The sequence below is a fragment of the Dryas octopetala genome, chromosome 9, assembly GCF_963921425.1.
Source record: "Dryas octopetala chromosome 9, drDryOcto1.1, whole genome shotgun sequence".
NCBI classification, from domain to species: domain Eukaryota; kingdom Viridiplantae; phylum Streptophyta; class Magnoliopsida; order Rosales; family Rosaceae; genus Dryas; species Dryas octopetala.
Window position 1 is genome coordinate 19044413 of NC_141374.1, and position 18990 is coordinate 19063402.

General features: G+C 35.1%; 2 protein-coding genes across 3 annotated transcripts; one reads left to right on the forward strand and one right to left on the reverse strand.

The window, feature by feature from the left end:
* The first annotated feature begins 11 nt into the window (after positions 1-11).
* On the forward strand, positions 12-2271 carry LOC147275333 (large ribosomal subunit protein eL19y-like). The gene is made up of 3 exons (XM_086228439.1): positions 12-66; positions 1075-1224; positions 1301-2271. The coding sequence occupies exons 2-3, from the start codon at positions 1113-1115 to the stop codon at positions 1714-1716; spliced, it is 528 nt and encodes a 175-aa protein (XP_086084565.1). The 5' UTR covers positions 12-66; positions 1075-1112; the 3' UTR covers positions 1717-2271.
* On the reverse strand, positions 1933-18271 carry LOC147275334 (ketose-bisphosphate aldolase class-II family protein). Of its 2 annotated transcripts, none has more exons than XM_086228437.1 (42): positions 18070-18271; positions 16443-16518; positions 16065-16145; positions 15893-15967; positions 15382-15458; positions 15192-15246; positions 15030-15078; positions 14639-14776; positions 13995-14073; positions 13656-13734; positions 13511-13557; positions 13158-13352; positions 12950-13025; positions 12174-12254; positions 12022-12102; positions 11685-11761; positions 11546-11600; positions 11391-11439; positions 11079-11216; positions 10611-10692; positions 10426-10504; positions 9885-9931; positions 8913-9124; positions 8702-8789; positions 8400-8523; positions 8189-8303; positions 8030-8102; positions 7821-7940; positions 6930-6998; positions 6652-6822; positions 6509-6556; positions 6032-6173; positions 5642-5739; positions 4979-5123; positions 4498-4586; positions 4204-4314; positions 3748-3822; positions 3401-3466; positions 3086-3274; positions 2887-2997; positions 2624-2704; positions 1933-2432 (listed from the first exon to the last, which is right to left on the reverse strand). In XM_086228437.1, the coding sequence occupies exons 1-42, from the start codon at positions 18169-18171 to the stop codon at positions 2253-2255; spliced, it is 4125 nt and encodes a 1374-aa protein (XP_086084563.1). In that variant the 5' UTR covers positions 18172-18271; the 3' UTR covers positions 1933-2252. The 2 variants fall into 2 exon arrangements, with proteins under 2 accessions (XP_086084563.1, XP_086084562.1); XM_086228436.1 differs by having other exon boundaries at positions 8189-8307; positions 8404-8523; positions 18070-18270.
* Positions 18272-18990: the final 719 nt, after the last annotated feature.

The window sequence follows — 18990 nt, forward strand, 5'->3', positions numbered from 1 at the left end:
TCCGAGTTATGTTGCGACATGTTTCCTAGTTTTACCTGATTCTCTCCCTGCGATCTCTCTGATCTGGTACATCGTACTTATCCTCCAATTTTTTTTCTCTTTTAATAAATAAAACAACCGATTTATTATTTCGTTTTACAATAATGTTAATTGTCTTACATTTTTTTTCACATTTGTATACCATTTTATGTGTCATTACTTTACTGGAAGGATATTTCTTTTTTCTTTTTAAGGTTTTATTTTTTATTTTTTAGTATCCAATGCATGAATGCCATGTAAAGTGGTATGAAATTGTGGTATAAAAATGTGGTAAGTGTAGCATTACTGAATAAAAAAATAAAAAAAATAATTTTGAATCTATTTAACAAAATACTGAAAAAAAAAATAAAAATCATTGATGAAGTGGATGATTTGTTTAAGTTTTTCTTACGCAGTTACCTGCGGAAAAGTTTTTCCATTAAATAATCTTTGGTCAATAAAAACAGAGGACACATAAAAATTTCTTTGCATGAATTTTTCGTGATTTATGTCTAACCAACAATATTTATGGAGTTAATTTTCAGTAGAGAAGCCATATATACTGGGAACGGACCTCAATGATCCCAGACAAATGTGTGGCTGTTCACGAGTTATTCTATATTGGACAACGTTGGTCATACACACACTCATACTTTGGCCCCAAGAAAAGAAACAAAGAAAACAAATTTTAAATTCTTTTCGACTGCACGTGATTCACCATCACTTGCTTCCCAAGTAACATCTGCATACATTTCAAATGTTTCGGCAATTTATATTCATTTCTTTTGCATAAATATAATTAATTATTGCTGGGAATGAATAATTAATTGGAATATATACAGCATCTATATAGTATTACTCTCCTCTCGAGTACCTTCACACATACACAGAATCACAATCTCTCTTCCATTTCTTGTTCTGTATATCCATCTTACTCTTACAATCAAATTTCTATTCTACTTGCATGCATACAACTTTTGCTAGCTCTTAATTACTTGTGCACAGCTAGCAAGACTAATTTCTACTTACTATAATTCATATCAAAACTACTTGCAGTAGCAGTAGAGAAAAGAAACAAGTATACATATATACCAATGGTGTCACTGAGGCTGCAAAAGCGGCTGGCCGCAAACATACTCAACTGTGGTAAGAAAAGAGCGTGGCTCGATCCCAACCAGACCAATGACATTTCCATGGCCAATTCCAGTACGTATTAATTTCAAATATTCTTTCTTACTCAATATATAGTATTGGATAATCAGGCAAGCACTGTGAATTGCAGGGATGAGCATTAGGAAGCTTGTAAAGGATGGCTTGATCCTCAGGAAACCAATGAAAATCCACTCGAAGGCACGCTCTAAGGAAGCCCATGAATCAAAGAAGAAAGGTAGGCACTCCGGTTATGGAAGGCGAAAGGGAACCAAGGAGGCAAGGCTGCCATCAAAGGTTCTGTGGATCAGAAGAACAAGAGTATTGCGGAGTTTGCTCCGCAAGTACCGGGAATTTGAGAAAATAGATGGGCAGCTGTACCACAACATGTACATGAAGGTGAAGGGTAATGTTTTCAGAAATAAACGCATACTCATAGAGAGCATTCACAGGGTTAAGGCTGGAAAAGAAAGAGAAAGAACACTGTTGCATCAGTTTGAAACCAAGAAAGCCAAGAGCAAAAGCAGAGGACTTCAGGATGGAGGATAGATTAGGCCAAATGATCAGGCAGTACTTATCATATTCAAACTTAAGTTGTCATTAGGAAGGTATATCAAAATTCTTGTATATGTCTTCTACTATGTGGTCTGAGTTTTAAAGATATGTTATTTTAGAATTTGTTGGTTTATCTCATAAACTATATCTTCTTCCTTAGGCAACTTTTCTGCATTCCAATATAGCAAACATCATAATCAAGATTCAAGATGAACCAAAGAAAATTGAAAAGACTGTTCTTTATTAGGTCCCCAATTATTATATGAGCTGTTTTTATTACTTCTACAATAATTTCAACTGTTGGGAACATGTGATTACATGCTCGTATGTGATGCATCTTACAAATCAATTCACGATTTATCACCTAATGTAAAGTCCTACGTCCCTGAATAGGTGACTTAAAATTAATATTGGCTTCAAGAAACCATTCCCAATTACTATAATTACAGATGAAACATAAAGCAGGGGAGAAGACAAGAAAAAAAATACCACAGAACTCAGTTGATGCTCACTAATAATTGCAGAGACCATCATGCCTTTCCTGCTGAACCAAATAGATGCATTTTCTCTGCAATCACTGCTTTCATGGCTTCTTTTGCAGATGCCATAACATGGACTAGATCTTTCTTAGGGTCCCTAAGGGAGTCCATGTAAGCTTTCCGCACCTCAGTATTTACATTGAACTTTCTCACACCATGCTCTATGCATTCCTGTTCAAGGAGTCAAACAGTTCATATACACATTATCAGCCATCAATGTTTTTTCAACACTGTCAGTTTAAGCTCCTACAGAGCAGAATTCAAATACAGATGGAAACATCGTTGAGGATCTTCAACTTTTAAATGAAAGCCTAAGAACCCAAATTGTTTCTCAAGTTAGTACATATATATAAACTTTTTACCTTTATAAGTTCCTTAGACAAACCAGAAGCTCCGTGAAGCACCAGGAAGACTCCTTTCTTCGAACTCAAAGCATGCAAATCCTAATAAGGGGAAATTGAAATCAGTAACCGAGATAATGAGGAATTGGGTGGGGGGAGAGGGCTGGCATACCCATGTAGTATGAAATTAGAATTCAGACCAATAACCAGTAATAGCACAAAAGTCAATAAGTAATTATCTCAACCTTAATGGAATTATTAGGAATACGTTTAATATACTTGACCTTAAGCAAATCAAGTCTCAGATTTGGGCCACTTGCAGGGTATTTCCCATGCACATTTCCGATGCACACTGCCAAAGCATCTATACCAGTTTCATCAATGAACTCTTGAGCCTGAAATTCTTGAGGCCTTTTGGTGAGTTTGGAAATGTTTAACAAAAAAGGAAAGATGATTTCAAAAACTTAGGAAGAAAAAGATAACCTGCTTAACATCAGTCAGCCTTGCTTCATAATCCTCAACAGTCAAATCATCTTCTGTCCCAGACAATCTCCCTAGTTCAGCTTCTACTAGAAAGCCTTTAGAGTGAGCCAGGAATGCTACAAACTTAGTGTATGAAACATTTTCTGTAAAGGAAAGATGTGATCCATCCACCATGACTGAATCAAAACCCTGGCAAGGATAAATTCAAGAATTCAAGAATGCAAAACAATTAATAACGCTCTATAATGTTAAAGAGATTACATTCTGACTACAAAACAATGCAACATGAGATCAAATGGTAAAAAGTCAACTTACCAACTCAAGAGCTTCCACCAGATCTTGCTTTAAAGTTCCGTGATCAAAGTGCACAGTTATGGGAACCTACCGTAAAACCAGCAGTTCAGTAATAACGACGTAAAGTCGATGTAGAAAAATTTCAATATTATATAGGCAAACATTCGAATGAAAATAAAAATCATATATATTCAATCATTTTTTAGAACTTCTAAGAAATTTCAATTAAAAAAAAAAAGGCTTCTATCTTAGGATACCTTCAGAAATCAGTTTTAGAACATCAATTCAGATGACAGCCTAAAATTAAAATAAAATAACAAAAAGTCATAACTTGAAAACACATGTTTAGGATGTGGTATGCCACTTACACTGGCTTGTTCAGCAGCAGAGATACAACATGCAACCAACGGGATCCCTCCTTGCTTCAAGGCACCAGGATGGATCTGGATAAATAATTGACAATCAGTGAATGTCTAATTGTGAAATCACCTCATGCGGCAATTTGGGACATTTGAGAATTTCTAAATTGTGTGCTTAGAAAAGATTAAGTTGCATCAGTATTATTGTCCTTCGAATCTTAAAAGTTACTTAAAAGGATCTTTGGTTTGATTAGGACCTAGCAACCAGCATATAGTTGGGTAATGTGAGTGTAGATCTTGGGGAGTTGCTTTTATAGACAAGCCATATATCCAAGCTTAAGTTTGAAACTCATACTTGTGAGGACAAGTCAGAGAAATAATCACGCAATATGTAATGTAGGAAGTAGGAACATTGGGCTATTCGCAATATCTACTACATTCATCCAATACTCTACTGCTTCTAACCTGTAATATAGCAGGACTTTGCTCTTCCTCTGCTGCAGCAACAACCGCCTCTGCTCCTTCCAAATTATAAACATTGAATGCTCCAACAGCATATCCACCCTTTTCTGCATTCTTTAAATAGATTAAATTGTTAGTATGCAAGGGAAAAAATAGTTATGTACCAACTAGCTATCGGTCAAGTGGTATTTCTTTCCACAATGTTGGAGAGATTCCAAGTTCAGATACCCCCTCCCCCAATTTATTTATTTATTTATTTTTTTAAAAAGTTATGAAACTTCAAATAATGATCCTTACCAGAAGGAGCTCTTTGGTTGATGAAAGTCTCACTGGACGAGCCCAGGATTTGACTAGCTCTGCCAATGCTCTGCTGTCACCAACATTACCTAAGAATGGAGAATTTTAAGAAGATCTAAGTATCATAAGTCCAATATGATAAGTTTTGTTAGTTTACAACTGTTCCAAAAAGCTTAAGCTGTAAGAATGAGGATGTGGGGCAACTTTTATTTTTGTATTCTAACACTCTCCCTCACGAGTAGGTGTCTCCCCACCACTAGAGATCCTAACATGTGAAATTCAATGTAAAATTGAGTGTACAATTTCAGAGATTTGAATTCAGAATCTCTGGCCCTGATGCCATGATACATTTTGTTGAGTTACCATTGTCTTCAAAAGCTTAAACTTTTAGGATGTGGACCAACTACAATTTTTATATTCCACCACACCATACACTTTTAGTAAATCTAGCACAAGAATATTTGAAAACTCCAAAACTCACCAGGAAAAACAATGTATGGAACTCCCAGATGCCTACTTTCGGGACCTAGCTGCCATAAGGGAACACCAGGCAAGGCTTGCCCCACTATTTTGGCACATTTTGCTTCAAGAGCTTTCGTAGCAAGATCAGAGGATGTGATTCCACCCTAAGTAGAGTATAAAATTCAGCATGACAGAACCAGGTACAACAGTGGTGATTTTTAAGATTTCATAAGTCCATAGCATATGAAGCATGCATACAAATATAGTGACGATATTTATGAATTCATTATGTATAAGCAACAGCATTAGATGAATGGTATTGAGTCATATTAAGGCAATTTTGGGTTAAGTTTCATGTTCAAGTCCTAACCTCTCTAGGACTCTTTGTTTTCTTTTCTCATGAGTAAGAGGAAAAACACAATCTGCGGATGGTGTGAAAAAGTCACCCATGGATCAGCCCAGTGATTCACCTCCACTCTGAATCTTGTGGATTAAAACTCTATGCCCTTAAAAGTTTTGCATCAATAACTGAATGTTGCATTACATATGGGGTTTTATTTTTCAATTGAACCCCTAAGTTTAAGTAAGGGATTGTAGTTTGGAGAGGAAAGGCAGCTCTGACAATGCAAAAGTGTGTTTATGCATGCTAGAGGGAGAGAGAGAGAGGAACACGTAGAAGTACCTTTGCAAGAATGTAACGAGGTTTTTTAGTTATTCGTCTAACTATTTCCACCAGCGCAGAGCTAACTTTGAAGTTGATTTCCAAACTCTCAGAGGGAGCTGCCCAATGGAAAATAAATTGCCACTTCAGGATAAAACTTATATATATTTTATATAATTAAATAATTTACTAAAACTTTCCATTGTTTAGTCTTACAACAGATACCAAAAAAAAAAGGTCGAACAAATTCACTCTAACAAATGGAGACAATTAGCAGGTACAGTTAACAAATGTTATATTGGAAAACAAAAAGGGAAAAAAATTGTGTTTTTTTTTTTTGGCCAATTCAATATAGACAATAGCTGAGCAAGCTCTCAATGTAGTTCTTGCAAAGGAAAAAAGGAGACTAACTTTTGCCAGTGATAAGCTCCCGACTGGTCATTATTAGAGTGTCCTTCTGAGCTGTAAGAAAAACATCTGCCATCTCAGCTGCCCTTCTGATTTCCTCCTCCCTCTCTTCCGTAGTCCTCATGGCAACCTTAGCAACAGAAACCTATTGATGGTGAAGAAGGCATATTCAGAGACCTTGTGCTCACAAAATAAAGTTACATAATATATGGACTTGGAATTTTCAAGAGGTCAGAATGTGCTGGTTAGGCAAAATCTGAATCAGTTTCCAATGGCCAACAATTGCAAGCAAGTTCTGTTCCAAACTCCTATTTCAGCGTTAATCATAATATCTGTAAATAATAGGATAATTTTATTTGTAATTGCCTGTTTAGAAAGACTAACACAGAAAACGATATATTACAGTTTTGTGTTTGGAATCAACAATAACTTAACAATGAGCAATTAAATTCACAACAGACAGAAATTGTCTTTAGTCACCTCAATGCTTCTCAAAATCTGTCCGCATTGTAATTTAAGCTCTTCAACCTGTGAATTATAAGTGTGACTGTGTGAGCCATAAAAATAATATTAACAAAGTGGACAGGAAGTCACACAATAAATATCCAGATAACCAGTTTAACCTGTTCTGTTGTTTTTGGAACATACGACCCAACAACTATCAGACCACCATTCCTTTCCTTGTTTATTCCTAGATCCTTAGGCAAAATTGGAGCTTTGGGGATAATTCCAATCCTGGCAGAAACAAAACTAGCAGCAGTGCGGCATAAGAAACGCTTGCCTTTCAGTTCCGCCTGTCACATCAAACACAAACTCATAAAAGGACCTCCCACAATTTGATCAAAATATACCAGAGGGATATGGAAAAAAATAATAAGGTATAAGAATAGTAGGGAATTGCCTTGATCATTCCAGCTGCAAAAACAGCCATGTCTCTTTCGCTAGCTGCATTGACTATGCACGTTGATCCCTGTTCCATTTGACAAATTAGAATCATAGGATATAAGTACCTAATATGTCACTACGAGATATTTCATTCATAATTACTAAGACATGCCTTACACAGAAAGTTTGACAAACAATGTTGCAATTTGTACTCATAAAACCCACTATTCAAAATAAAAAAGATAAGATGCTAGATGTTTTTATCAAGACTCCCCCGGCTTAGTGTGTCTCACTTTTCTTGTTGATCCTACCATTTTCTCATCCTTATGCAGATGTTTCTATCTATCAAAATTCTATTTCTCCGGACATGAATTTGTTTCTTATGTAAACCAATAAAAATTACGGATCTTGTAACCGCTAGTAACAGGCATAGAGTGGCAGAACATGCTATTTTTTATCAGTAACTTCATTTGTCGCAGGGATTGTTTTTCTTTGATCTTTGTAATGTTTGCTTAATCACACACTTGTTTCACATCAAATCGGTTACAGACAGTACAATTTTTATTTAAAAAGGAAGCCAATCTTAGAATGTTCCCTAATAATATAGCAGTTTAAATCTATGTCCCCAAGCTAATCAAAGCAACTAAGCCTCTACCAAGAAGGGGATTCGATTGAAATACTGTTGATTTTATTCATTCTATGCTACTCATGTGGATGCATTTGGATACACCTTCATCCATGATTAAACCATATATTATTAATAGCTCAGAAATCATACTGGTAGAGATATATAAGCAATTCATGTATTTTGAATGAATGAGAGAGAGAGAGAGAGAGAGAGAGAGAGAGAGAGAGAGAGAGTGAAAGAGAGTGAGTGATTGCAGGTTTCTGTGTGGTTACTCTGTACCTTCTGCAAACTGCATAGACGCTCACAAACAGCATCTGGCCCACATTTTCTTAGAAGTTGGATAGATATAGATGTAACACTGCTGGCTGGTATGCGGCCAGCTGTTTTCTCCTCAACCCACTATCAGAGAAGTTGCAAATTACAATTCAAACTAAGATCCAGAGTGATATTTAAAGCTGTTCATTTCAAGCATAATATAAAAATTAGACCTCACGCAGGTTTGAAGATTTGTAGCCAAAAGCAGCATCTTTAGCGAATCCTGTATCCGCTGCAGGGATAAGCCTAAAGACCCCATGAACCATGAGCAATGTTATATTCAGCATTAAATCATTATTATGAATTTTCACACAAAGAGAGATGGATATTACTGATCAGAATCTGCAACGTAGTGTATATCTCCAATAGTATAACGCCCTCCTTGGAGAAAAAAGGGGCAGATGATCCATGCATCCATCTCACCCAATACTGAAACAGCGGCATCAGCTTCCTAAACAGACCACATTCCATGATGTGAGAAGTCTCAATAGTGTTGACTGACTCTATGATGTAAATAATTAAATATAGTAAAAGTTATAGTACTTGCCTCTGGGAAATGGCCACGCAAAGTTGAATCACCTCTCAAAACTACTGTATAATCAGCGTTCTCAATTGATTTGGCTGCAGTATGTAGGTTTCTGCAGATGTCTTTAATTAATGCAGTGGCCTGTAAAAACAAAAATTCTACACTAATGAATATGGCTAGGAAGCAATTAAAGAAAAAAAAAAGCATTCCTTGGAGTAAGATGCACATTTTTGAACGAGGAAATACTTTTTTTTTATCAGAAACATGATTTATCGATTGAACAATGATTGTGTTTAACTGTTTACACAAAGGTCTTTACCTTCTCAGAACTCATGGACCTAGAGTTGGTCAAAATGAAAAAGCATGTAGGATTTTTTCTGAACTGCTCAATTAGTGATTCAACAGTCCTGAAAAGAACAAATAACAGTTTATAACAACTCGGGAATGTCTTCTCGTTTTATAATAAAATGGTATACATGGCTTCCTTCTACCTTTACAGAGTTACACATAAGACAATTAAAGACACTCACCATTCAGTTAAGACCTCAATATCATGTACAGTTTGAGTTCCAGTTGGATCATCATCAAGAACAACCAAAGTCTTTGAAGTGGCCTGATTTAGTCTCTGTATTTCACCAATGGGATCTACTGGCCACTCAACTGGAAGAGATTGCAAGACAAAGTCTTTCTTAACAACCGGAAGTTTTCCTTCTACTTTAACACCTGTGAGTATCTCATAAACCTACAGGCATACCAAAGTACTAGTTAAACCACTGGCTGCCACCACCAGCCCTTTTGGCATGGTGGTACCTTTCTGCAAGGCTACAGTAAATGCAGGATACAGGCAGAATGGATTCAAAAGATAAGTTCCACTGCTCAATTTTGATAAGATATGTTAAATAATACTGAACTGGAGATCTCAAGGTAGTAATTTGTGGTGAATGTATTAGTATGTGGTTAGCCAATAATCAGGAATGTGAGGGAGTCGTTTCACATTGATAGACAGGTAAGGAAGATTTGAGAAACCACAAGTGAGATACAGAAGATCATGATTTCAGTGCTCAGGTTTGTTGTAGTACTCTGATATCTCTGTAATTCACTATATTGTAGTGGATTCTCTTGTCCTTGGACATAGGCAAGATTGTGACAAACTATGTTCAATTTTGTGCTCTCTTGTGTGTGTGTGTGAGAGAGATTTATTTTGTCATTAATCTCTATGATGGATCTGCTTTTATAAAAACCTACTAGTGGTATCAGACCCTCCTGGAGGGGGATTGCTAAGAGTTCTCTTGCCTTGTATCCATTATTTTATGTTTCAACTTATATAGTAAAATCAAAATGAGCTATATGTCAAAAGGTTTCCAGCAAGGAAAAGCTAACAGCAGAAAGATTTATTATGTCTGGAATTATGGTTAGATACTCTTTCATGTCTTATGTTTAGATTTACTGAATAAACTATCTTCGTTCAGAAGAAAGAAAAGACTAACAAGACTTGCCCATACCTTAACCACACCAGCATCATCTTGCCGACCCCAGCCTGCAGCAGAACCTGGTAAACAGTTGCATCAAGTATTAGTTTCCATATGCAAGCTAAAAACTTAAAAAGGAATCCAAGGGCCAGCTTTAGTCAGATTAAATGCAAAAGAATTCTCTTCCCAGGTATGTATTTCTGGTTTCTGGTTTCTGGTTTCTGTATGTATGAATTCTCTTCCCAGGTATGTACAACTTACAAGTATGTATTTCTGGTTTCTGTTACACATTTCAGTATTATGTTTATCACCTGACAGTTTTCTACAGAAGACTTTACACCAAATGTCATAAGAATAGACTAATCTTTACCATTCCATCTCATTAAAGCTTTAGATTTTAAGAATTTTGAAAAGTACATATTCTGACATGTTATTATGTTGATGAGAAATGTGCTTGACCACATGACTATTAAATATCCCCAATAACTCATGGAATATGTCTCCACAGTCTGAGAAACTAAAAGATAGAGCATAAGCCCATATGTATTTAAAGAGAGAGAAAAGTAAACAGCACCTGACAGGAATAGTTGATGGGCAACAGTCGAAAGATGAAGTGGAACTTTTCGGAATGAGCATTCAAGAGAAACAATTCCCTGTAGATATATAGGATATGATTATAGTAACCAGAAAATCACGTATTACTATAATTATAAATTGTTTCTATTGAAAAATTCTGGATGGAGTGGATGTCAGTCTGACCAAATCCTTCACGAAGATATCAAGCGCAGAATGTGGTGTATAATCATTGTCCAGCATGTGCGGAACACGATTTTCAAACATCCTGTAACATAAATTTTTTCAAGCTTAAGTTTTTGAGAGTGGTGTTAACCAACACAATTTATCATGGTATCAAAAGAGATTTTAAGTTTGAATCTTTATGATTGCAACTTGCAATCTCCAAATTAGTGTTGAATTCCACGTGCTGGACCTGCTGGTGGTGAGAGAGGCTCACATGTGAGAAGGAGAACAATTATTTGCTCACATCCTAATGGAAACCGTATTAAACCAAAACAATTTATCATGGTGGACATTGGACATCAACAACACATCTCCTCTCAGAGTAGGAGGACCAAAGAATCATAGAAACAATTAGATGAAACATTTGCATGTTCAATGAAACAAATTTAAGGTTTCAGAAATTAAGAGCTAGATCAAGGAAGCAGTTACCAGGATGATCCCTCACTATTTGTGATGAAATCAAACAACATCCTTGTATTAAGACCCAATCGAGCTCCAAATGCTATTGCCTCAGCTCCTGACGCTATATGAACTCCAGCAAGCAGTTGATTAACCATCTTTACACAACTGGAGAACAAAATATGAGAGGAATAGAGTAATGAAAATTTCACTTCCTCAGGAAAACCAGAACGATATGCATCATAAATTGAACAAATATACAACAATAAAGTGGATATATCATAGACCTATAATCATGTGAATAGGCAATGAAATGCATGATATAAACAAACATTGACCCACCTTCCAGCCCCACAACCTCCTTTGATAACATAAAGCTTCTCGCTTAATGCTGTTCATAGTAAATAGCCAAGTATCAATTACAAAGTTATTTATCAGAACCCTACAGCCCAAAAACTGAAATTCTACTGATGAACCTTATAGTACATGCTTAGTACCTGAGAGTACTGAACCGGTACTCTTAAGAGCTTCATCTGTACCAGATGCCATAATCTGAGGAAGACACATAAGTTCAAAGATCGGTTAGCGATATTCACACAAGCTATTGGGATAAAAGCAATGGTTGTTTTTGCACACCGTAAGTGTCCCCATGGAGGCTTTCACAACACCACCCGAAACAGGAGCATCCACCAACTTCAAACTCTTTCCTTCATCTATAACATTTGCATAAGGAATACTAAGATTTCAACACAAAGTAAAGCATAATAACATGGTCCGAGGAAATATAAAATCAATAAATAAACTAAATAAGGTTTGGAACGAAAAGTAAGATACAGCCAAAAACTGGGACAGAAATATATGGTTATATATCTGTATTTCTATAGATATCTAGATAAGTATGTATATATTTACATATATATATATATATATGCATGTGTGTGTGTGTGTAAAAGAACATCACATACAGACATACTTTGCAAGCGTTGATCTAGTCGGCTCACAAATCCAGGAGAGACAGTGGATGTAAGGATAATAGAAGCTCCAGATGGAAGTGCTATAAAACACACGAATATGGGGTTAGTGCTAATGAAAAACAGAGTAGGTATCTGAGAAGAATTTGTTTACCTGAAATAGCACCAAAATCTCCATATAAAGCGCTCTCAGCTTGAGCTTCATTTGTGACCATTATTACCAGTACATCAACATCTAGAGAGAATATGCATCAGAAACAAATAGGTTATTGCACCAAATACGGACATTATATATAACTGAAATTTTCTTTTAAATAGAATACAAAATAGCATCTACTTAACCATAATACTAATATGGTAATATGGAAACTATACAGAGGTGATTTATACCTGCAATGCAAAAGATAATGTAAAAGGCCAATCTTCAGGCTTCTGCTCATGTATCAATGTACATGCTTCAAAGATTCTCTCATAATTCTATAATCAATAGAAGGAACCAGTAATTCATAAACTAATTTTTAAATGGGTCTTTAACCATGTAAGTCTTGTCAAGTGATGAAGCTTTAATGCCCCATTTGATTTTTATATCCTCACTTCTTTATTCTTAATAAACCATCATGTGTCCATGCTAAACCCTAAACTTAATTAGAGATTCAATAGTTGATATGGGGCCGAAATCCAATTCTAGCTCTCCATGGATATACTTAGGCAAATTACCCAATTACCCAAAAAAACTAAATCAAATGATATATAATTTGAAATACATTTTGAGGCATGAGATTTTACAATCATGCAATGAATCACTTTCGACATTAAGACAAGGAAAAAAAAGGTTTAGAAGAATTTGTGAAGTAGGGATAAACTGCTTTATAGAACATTAATTTATCTATTGCTTTCTACTTCTAGAACTTTTAATATGCCTCCAATTACCTTTACATACTTCTGCTGGAGAGCTTCCAACCAAGCCACCAGCATCGGCAAATCGAGTTAGTGTTGGTTTATATACCTGCATCCAAAAGAAGGTGGAAAAGTAGATCAGTTCTAGTGGTATCTTAAACTATAGTCTAAATATGCACCTTAAATCAATATATTTAGTCCAACATCTTTAATGAAATAAGAATGCAATCTGAGGAATTACATCATAACCCAGAACAGAAAAGTTTGATTTTAAAAGGTGAGTTGCCATGCCAAATCCCATTGCTCCAAGACCAATGAATCCAATTCGGTTCACAGTATCTGATTTGGCAACAATGTGGCTTGCCAATTGCTCAGGGATGTAAGCCTCATCATTTGCTGCATCTGAAATTCTCACTCCAAGTTTCTTTTCCCAAACCTGTACAACAGTTGTACAGTGTACAAATAAGAAAGAACAAGTAGCTGTTAATAAATGAAACGCATCTTTCAAAACACTTTTAATGTAACACGGGAGGAACTCAGGCCACAAAAAACCTCTAATCAGATTTTCTTTTTAGCTAAACAATATAAAATAACCTTAATCAACGTGGCATCTTCATCATCTGTGTTACCATGTGAAGACCCTGAAAAAGGATATGTATGAGAAAGTATTAAGCACAAAGCAGGTCTTCCAAATATCAAACAGTACCAAGTAATTTGATAGGGTTTAAGGATTCCGTACCAAGAATAAGTTGTTGATGAGCAACTGCTAAAAGTGGGAGAGGAAAAGTAAGCGATTTGGCCAGATCCAATATAACCCGCTTTAACATGGAAAATTTCATGAGTCTTATGTAATGAGAAAACACAATTAAAGGCACCAAGAAAAAGACTATACTAAAAGTTCAACAATTCAAACGCCAAGAAAGATTATAATGTGATTTTGAGATTCTTTAGACAGAAAACACCCAATGCCATTGATTGAAGTTGATCCAAATATAAAAGACAAAAAGTGCACTTAGAACAGAACCCAGTGAGGCAGTGATACAAAGCTTGAAACAAGAGTGATTGCAGTATATCTTACCAATTTTTGAACAAGAGTGTTTTGTAAATTATCTTTGGCAGTACCCCTTAACAACTCAGGGACATGATTCTTAAAAACCCTGCAATCAGAAAACATACGTTAACACAAAATGGTGGCATGATTCCAACCCCCAAATGGTGGCATAATATGAAATGGATAATCAATTAAATCAATAATAAATACTTAAAATGGTGGCATAATATGAAATGATAAAAACATACGTTAACATAATATAAGTATCTCATTAATCATTACTGGATACAGAAGAAAATTGCTCCAGCACATAAATTTAGACTGTAGATATATTTGCTGTTTCTATTCCCTAAAACCATAAAATAAAAAAAAAATTAAAAATTAAAAATTAAAAAAAAAAACTGAGTAATTTATATTAGGTCTGATGATATTCTCATAAACCTAAATCTGATGTGTCTTCACTACAGATAAAATGTTTATATCTGAACAATCTGAATCCTCTCGACAAGAGTTCAGAAAAATTTGGAAAACAAATAGCATCCTAAATATTTAGTGAGCTACATTAAGGTATAGCACTTAAAGTACAAAATTGTGTTGTAAGTTTGACTTTAAAACATGAAACATTGTCATGAAAGAGATATAGATAACAACTTTAAAGCACAAGCACAAACCATGAGTTTCCCGCAGCATTAGATATGATATCATAGATTATCCACGGATGAATACCAGCTTTAGCACCGAGAGAAATAGCCTCCACAGAAGCAACAAGATGAATACCCTCAAGCAGTTCCTTAATCATCTTAATTTTGCTGCAATATGAAGAAAACTAGAATATCATGAGATAAATATATATAATATATATTTGGATTTTGAACACAACCACAAAATCTCAAAAATTAATTGAGTAATTATTTCCTTCAAAAAAACACATTAAGGACAAACAAAATGTACGTTTTTCACTTTTATATGGAGAAAACTTGCACATATACACATCAAGAAAATGCAGTCTAATTGTATTCTTAATTATGTAAAAAGGTTCACAAGATGAAGAATAACACGCACCTTCCAGCACCAACTTCACCCTCAAAAGTGTAAAGATTTTCACACATTGCTGTAAGCAAGAGAAAGTAATTTGACTGAGATGAAATAAAGACATTAGAAATAAAGGCTTATCAAAAGTATCTTCCAGTATGAGTATTTTCATTTATTTGAATCAATATTTACCAGAGAGAACAGGCCGTGCCTTTAAAATAGCGTCTGACCTTCCTGAGGAAGCAATCTAAGGAGTTATAAAAACATCAGCACTCCACCCAAAATAGACTAGATGATTTGGGGGGAAGGGGGAGGGGAGAACCATCACATCCACCACTACAAGCAAGAAAGGAGAAGGCTAAGGATGAGCAAGTAATCTTACCATGATTTTTCCATTTAAACCATCAGATACGCCCTTTGTGGCGTATATATCTACAAGATAAGCTGTCTCGCAATCATCTGCAATAAAAGTAAAGGCGTTAGCTCAAATTTCATCTGCAATAAAAGTAAAAGCGTTAGCTCAAATTTCAAAATAAACATTATAGATCCAGAAGGAAATGGATGATTGTATATTGTAAGTATTCAATTAATCTATAAAAAAAAAAATTCAAAAAAAGCATGAGTTCATTCATTTTTGCTCATTGATGAGGTCCCTCTTGAAGGGATGAGACATTACAAATAGTCAAAAAATAGATATATGAGTGAAGTTGGCAAAATGACCAAAATAATGGTCACAACCAAATGAAGACCAAGATGCCTCACCAAGTAGCAGAAAAAACCATTACTAAAAAGATGTATACTCAGCAGTCAAACAGGGAACAAAGATTACAAGATAGAAACTCATTTCCAGAAAACACATCATATAGTGCCAACAATATTAGGGTTCAAATTGCCTGTGAAATCCAGATTCTGAATATACGATGATAATAATGTTGAACGAAAAATGACAACAGTATCCTTCTGCAATCCTGCATTCACATACCGTTACACAGTCAGAATATCAATAAAGTAACTGGAAAAAAATATGGGATATGGGAAATAATGTAAAGAAGCTTCGAAAAAGACCTTTCAAAGCACCCTCATTTCCAGAAGTTACATTATTAATTTGATCTGCTTGAGATATTAACACAATCAAAGCTGCAATGTCTGCAAGCCATAGAAGAAAAGAAAAGAAAGAAAGAAAGAAGAGAGAGGGAAACATTAGTATGTCAACCCGTTTTTTTCAAAGTAAGATGGAAAGTTAATCCTCAGAAATGGTCATGTTGAACCAGAAAAGGCACATTCTCAATGAATATCAGAGACAACAAATGCCATAAGAAGGCATAAAAATTATAATGACTCTATGATTAAATCTAAGCAGAGCTTTGAATTTTATCTCTAAATCACCAAATGTCACTTACAATCCAAATAAATATATCAATATGATGATGTATATTGCTTTACCTTTCCCTGCCTCCTTTGCGCTGCCACATCTAATCCCCCCTAGCTTTAAAAACTCATTTATCAAAGGCTCATGCATCTGCAGATGGAACAGTTGCATTAAAAATTAACACCACTCCCCAAAAGAGTTATTGTTTCTTAGAGTGAGCTACCAACGAGATAATTACCTTGCAGATACATAGAGCAAAAATTAATTAGACTACTAAACTTACATGATGAAGAAACTTAGCCATTTCTCATTTTAAGTATGAAGTCACATCATATATGATATAACCTTGATTTTCTTAATCCTTTCTATGAACAAAGAACAATTAAATGCCTCTTAATCTTCTATTAATAAAATTGTGTACACATCTCATTTTTCATGCACAATGGCTGGGCCAAATAATAGAAGAACCCTTCAAATTATAGATATTAAGGAAAAAATTCAGATTAATTAGTTTCATTAGATAGATTAAGAAAATTCACCTATTAGCATTCAGATGAAATTAAATCTATCATCTCATAAGGATCAATAAGTATTTTAAGATTCAAAAATTCAACTTTTTTAATATATTCTAAATTTCAGCCTAAATTCCCTTCCTCTTAGAGATTTTTTTATAAATCTTGAGATATTGATAAATCTCCATGAAATTGATTTAACTTACACATTAGAGTCAGTACTTTTCATTTCCTTTTCCTTTCTTACATATTTGAACTATTAACCAATATCCATTGAATAATTACTCAAATTTTATCTTATTATCAAAACCATAGAAATTAACCTTAACATACGCAACTGTACCCAAATCTTGCCCAAACTTTAACAACCAAGACCTCTAACCCAGTTAAAGTGAATAAATTATTTAATCTAGGGAGAGAGTGGACATATATTGTGACTGCAGTATCATCCGTGAGTAGCTGCATAATCCACATTACAACTTTAGCAGTACACAGGTCACAGGTGTCTTTTCTGGTATATCTCCGACAGACCAGAAACATTTAACGGGAACATATTTCATGTGGTTTTTCTTTCTTTCCTTCATAACTGGAGTTGGAGAAAGTCAGAAAACCCAATTGGGCCCCATATGTAACAAAGCAGGGCACTAAAAATGGCTGAATGCATCACTGAGGTACAACCAGGCGGGCATGCCCTTTAAGACAGATCCAAATTCCGACCATATCAAGGTACAATTAAAGCCTCGGCTCCACCATCCAGCATCTGATTGAATGTTTACCAGGTCCCATGAAACTCAAAATGGTGTCAATTTATACAATTTCACAAATGCATTGCCAAAGGCCCAAAAGTGCCCACGTCAACAATGACTTAGATCCTACTTGCAATACCCAGTTTGCCTAAACCATAGAAATCAAAATATCAGGTGGGTATGGGTGGCCAAAGGGACACCACCAACATTCACATTGGTCCTACTCTTGCAGATTATTGTCATCGCAGCTAATACTAAGAACCCCAAGTGCTTACGTCATTAAATATGTAACACTTAGAATTTCCGGAAATGAAATTCTTAATTCCTAACCAAGATTCTTAATTATTCTTTTTATTTCCAGGAAATTGAGCAAACCAAACCAAAAGGCAGAATACAAATAGACTAAAAACGATAGCAAATTGAGCAAACAAAAAGAAAGAAACCTCGAATGCTTGGACTTTGTAGCCATTGCGGAGAAGTGAAGCAGCCAAGTCCAAGCTCAAGTCATCCAAGCCCACGAACCCAACAACACCACGAAACGCCATTGCAGCTACACCCCTTTGCTTTGCTCTGCTTTGATTTGCTTAGTTTTTGCAAGGAGTGGACTGAATTTAAGCTTTGTTTAAGTGTAAAAATGCTTGAAATGGATGAAAATATATACAACATGATGCAGACTTGTAGAGTGGCCTAGGCATACACGTTTCCGTCGTGGGGACTGTCCGTACACGCGCCCAACGTACTTGAAAAACCAACACTCGCTGTTTTTGCAGAGTTGACGTCATTCATATGTTATTCTCCTAAATTTTCGTTTGTTTTCTTCAAAAACGACAGTGCGCAATTCATATAATTATTAAAGGCTGCCTAACCAAGTGTAAAATATGCAGGGGACTCAAACCCAAAAAAAATAAAAAATAAAATAGGCAGGGAATATATGGAATGATTCTTAAAATACAAGAAAGTTGAGTATTGATACATATCTGTTTAAATTCAGTTTAGGAAATGAATAAAGAGAAATTAAGTTGAAAGAAAAATGTATGGCTCTTTTTATTGATACATCATACATAACTAAAGTTTTGTACCAAGGAAAAAATAGTTTTATCACACATGAATGTATTGTATATCAGTATATGTTGGTAGATCCACTAAGGAGTAAAAGGGGTCAATTGCTCCCATTAACTTAATTTTCTTTTCCTATAGTGTTTTATCCCTTATATTTTAGTTTGACCCTTATATTTAGGGTAATGTTTTTGTATAAAGGTTTCAAAGAGATGAGTAGAAAGGAGGACCAAGTATGTTTTTCCATTTTATCTCATGAGTAAAAATTTACATATCCGCGGCTATATGAATATTTTCATTTTTTACTT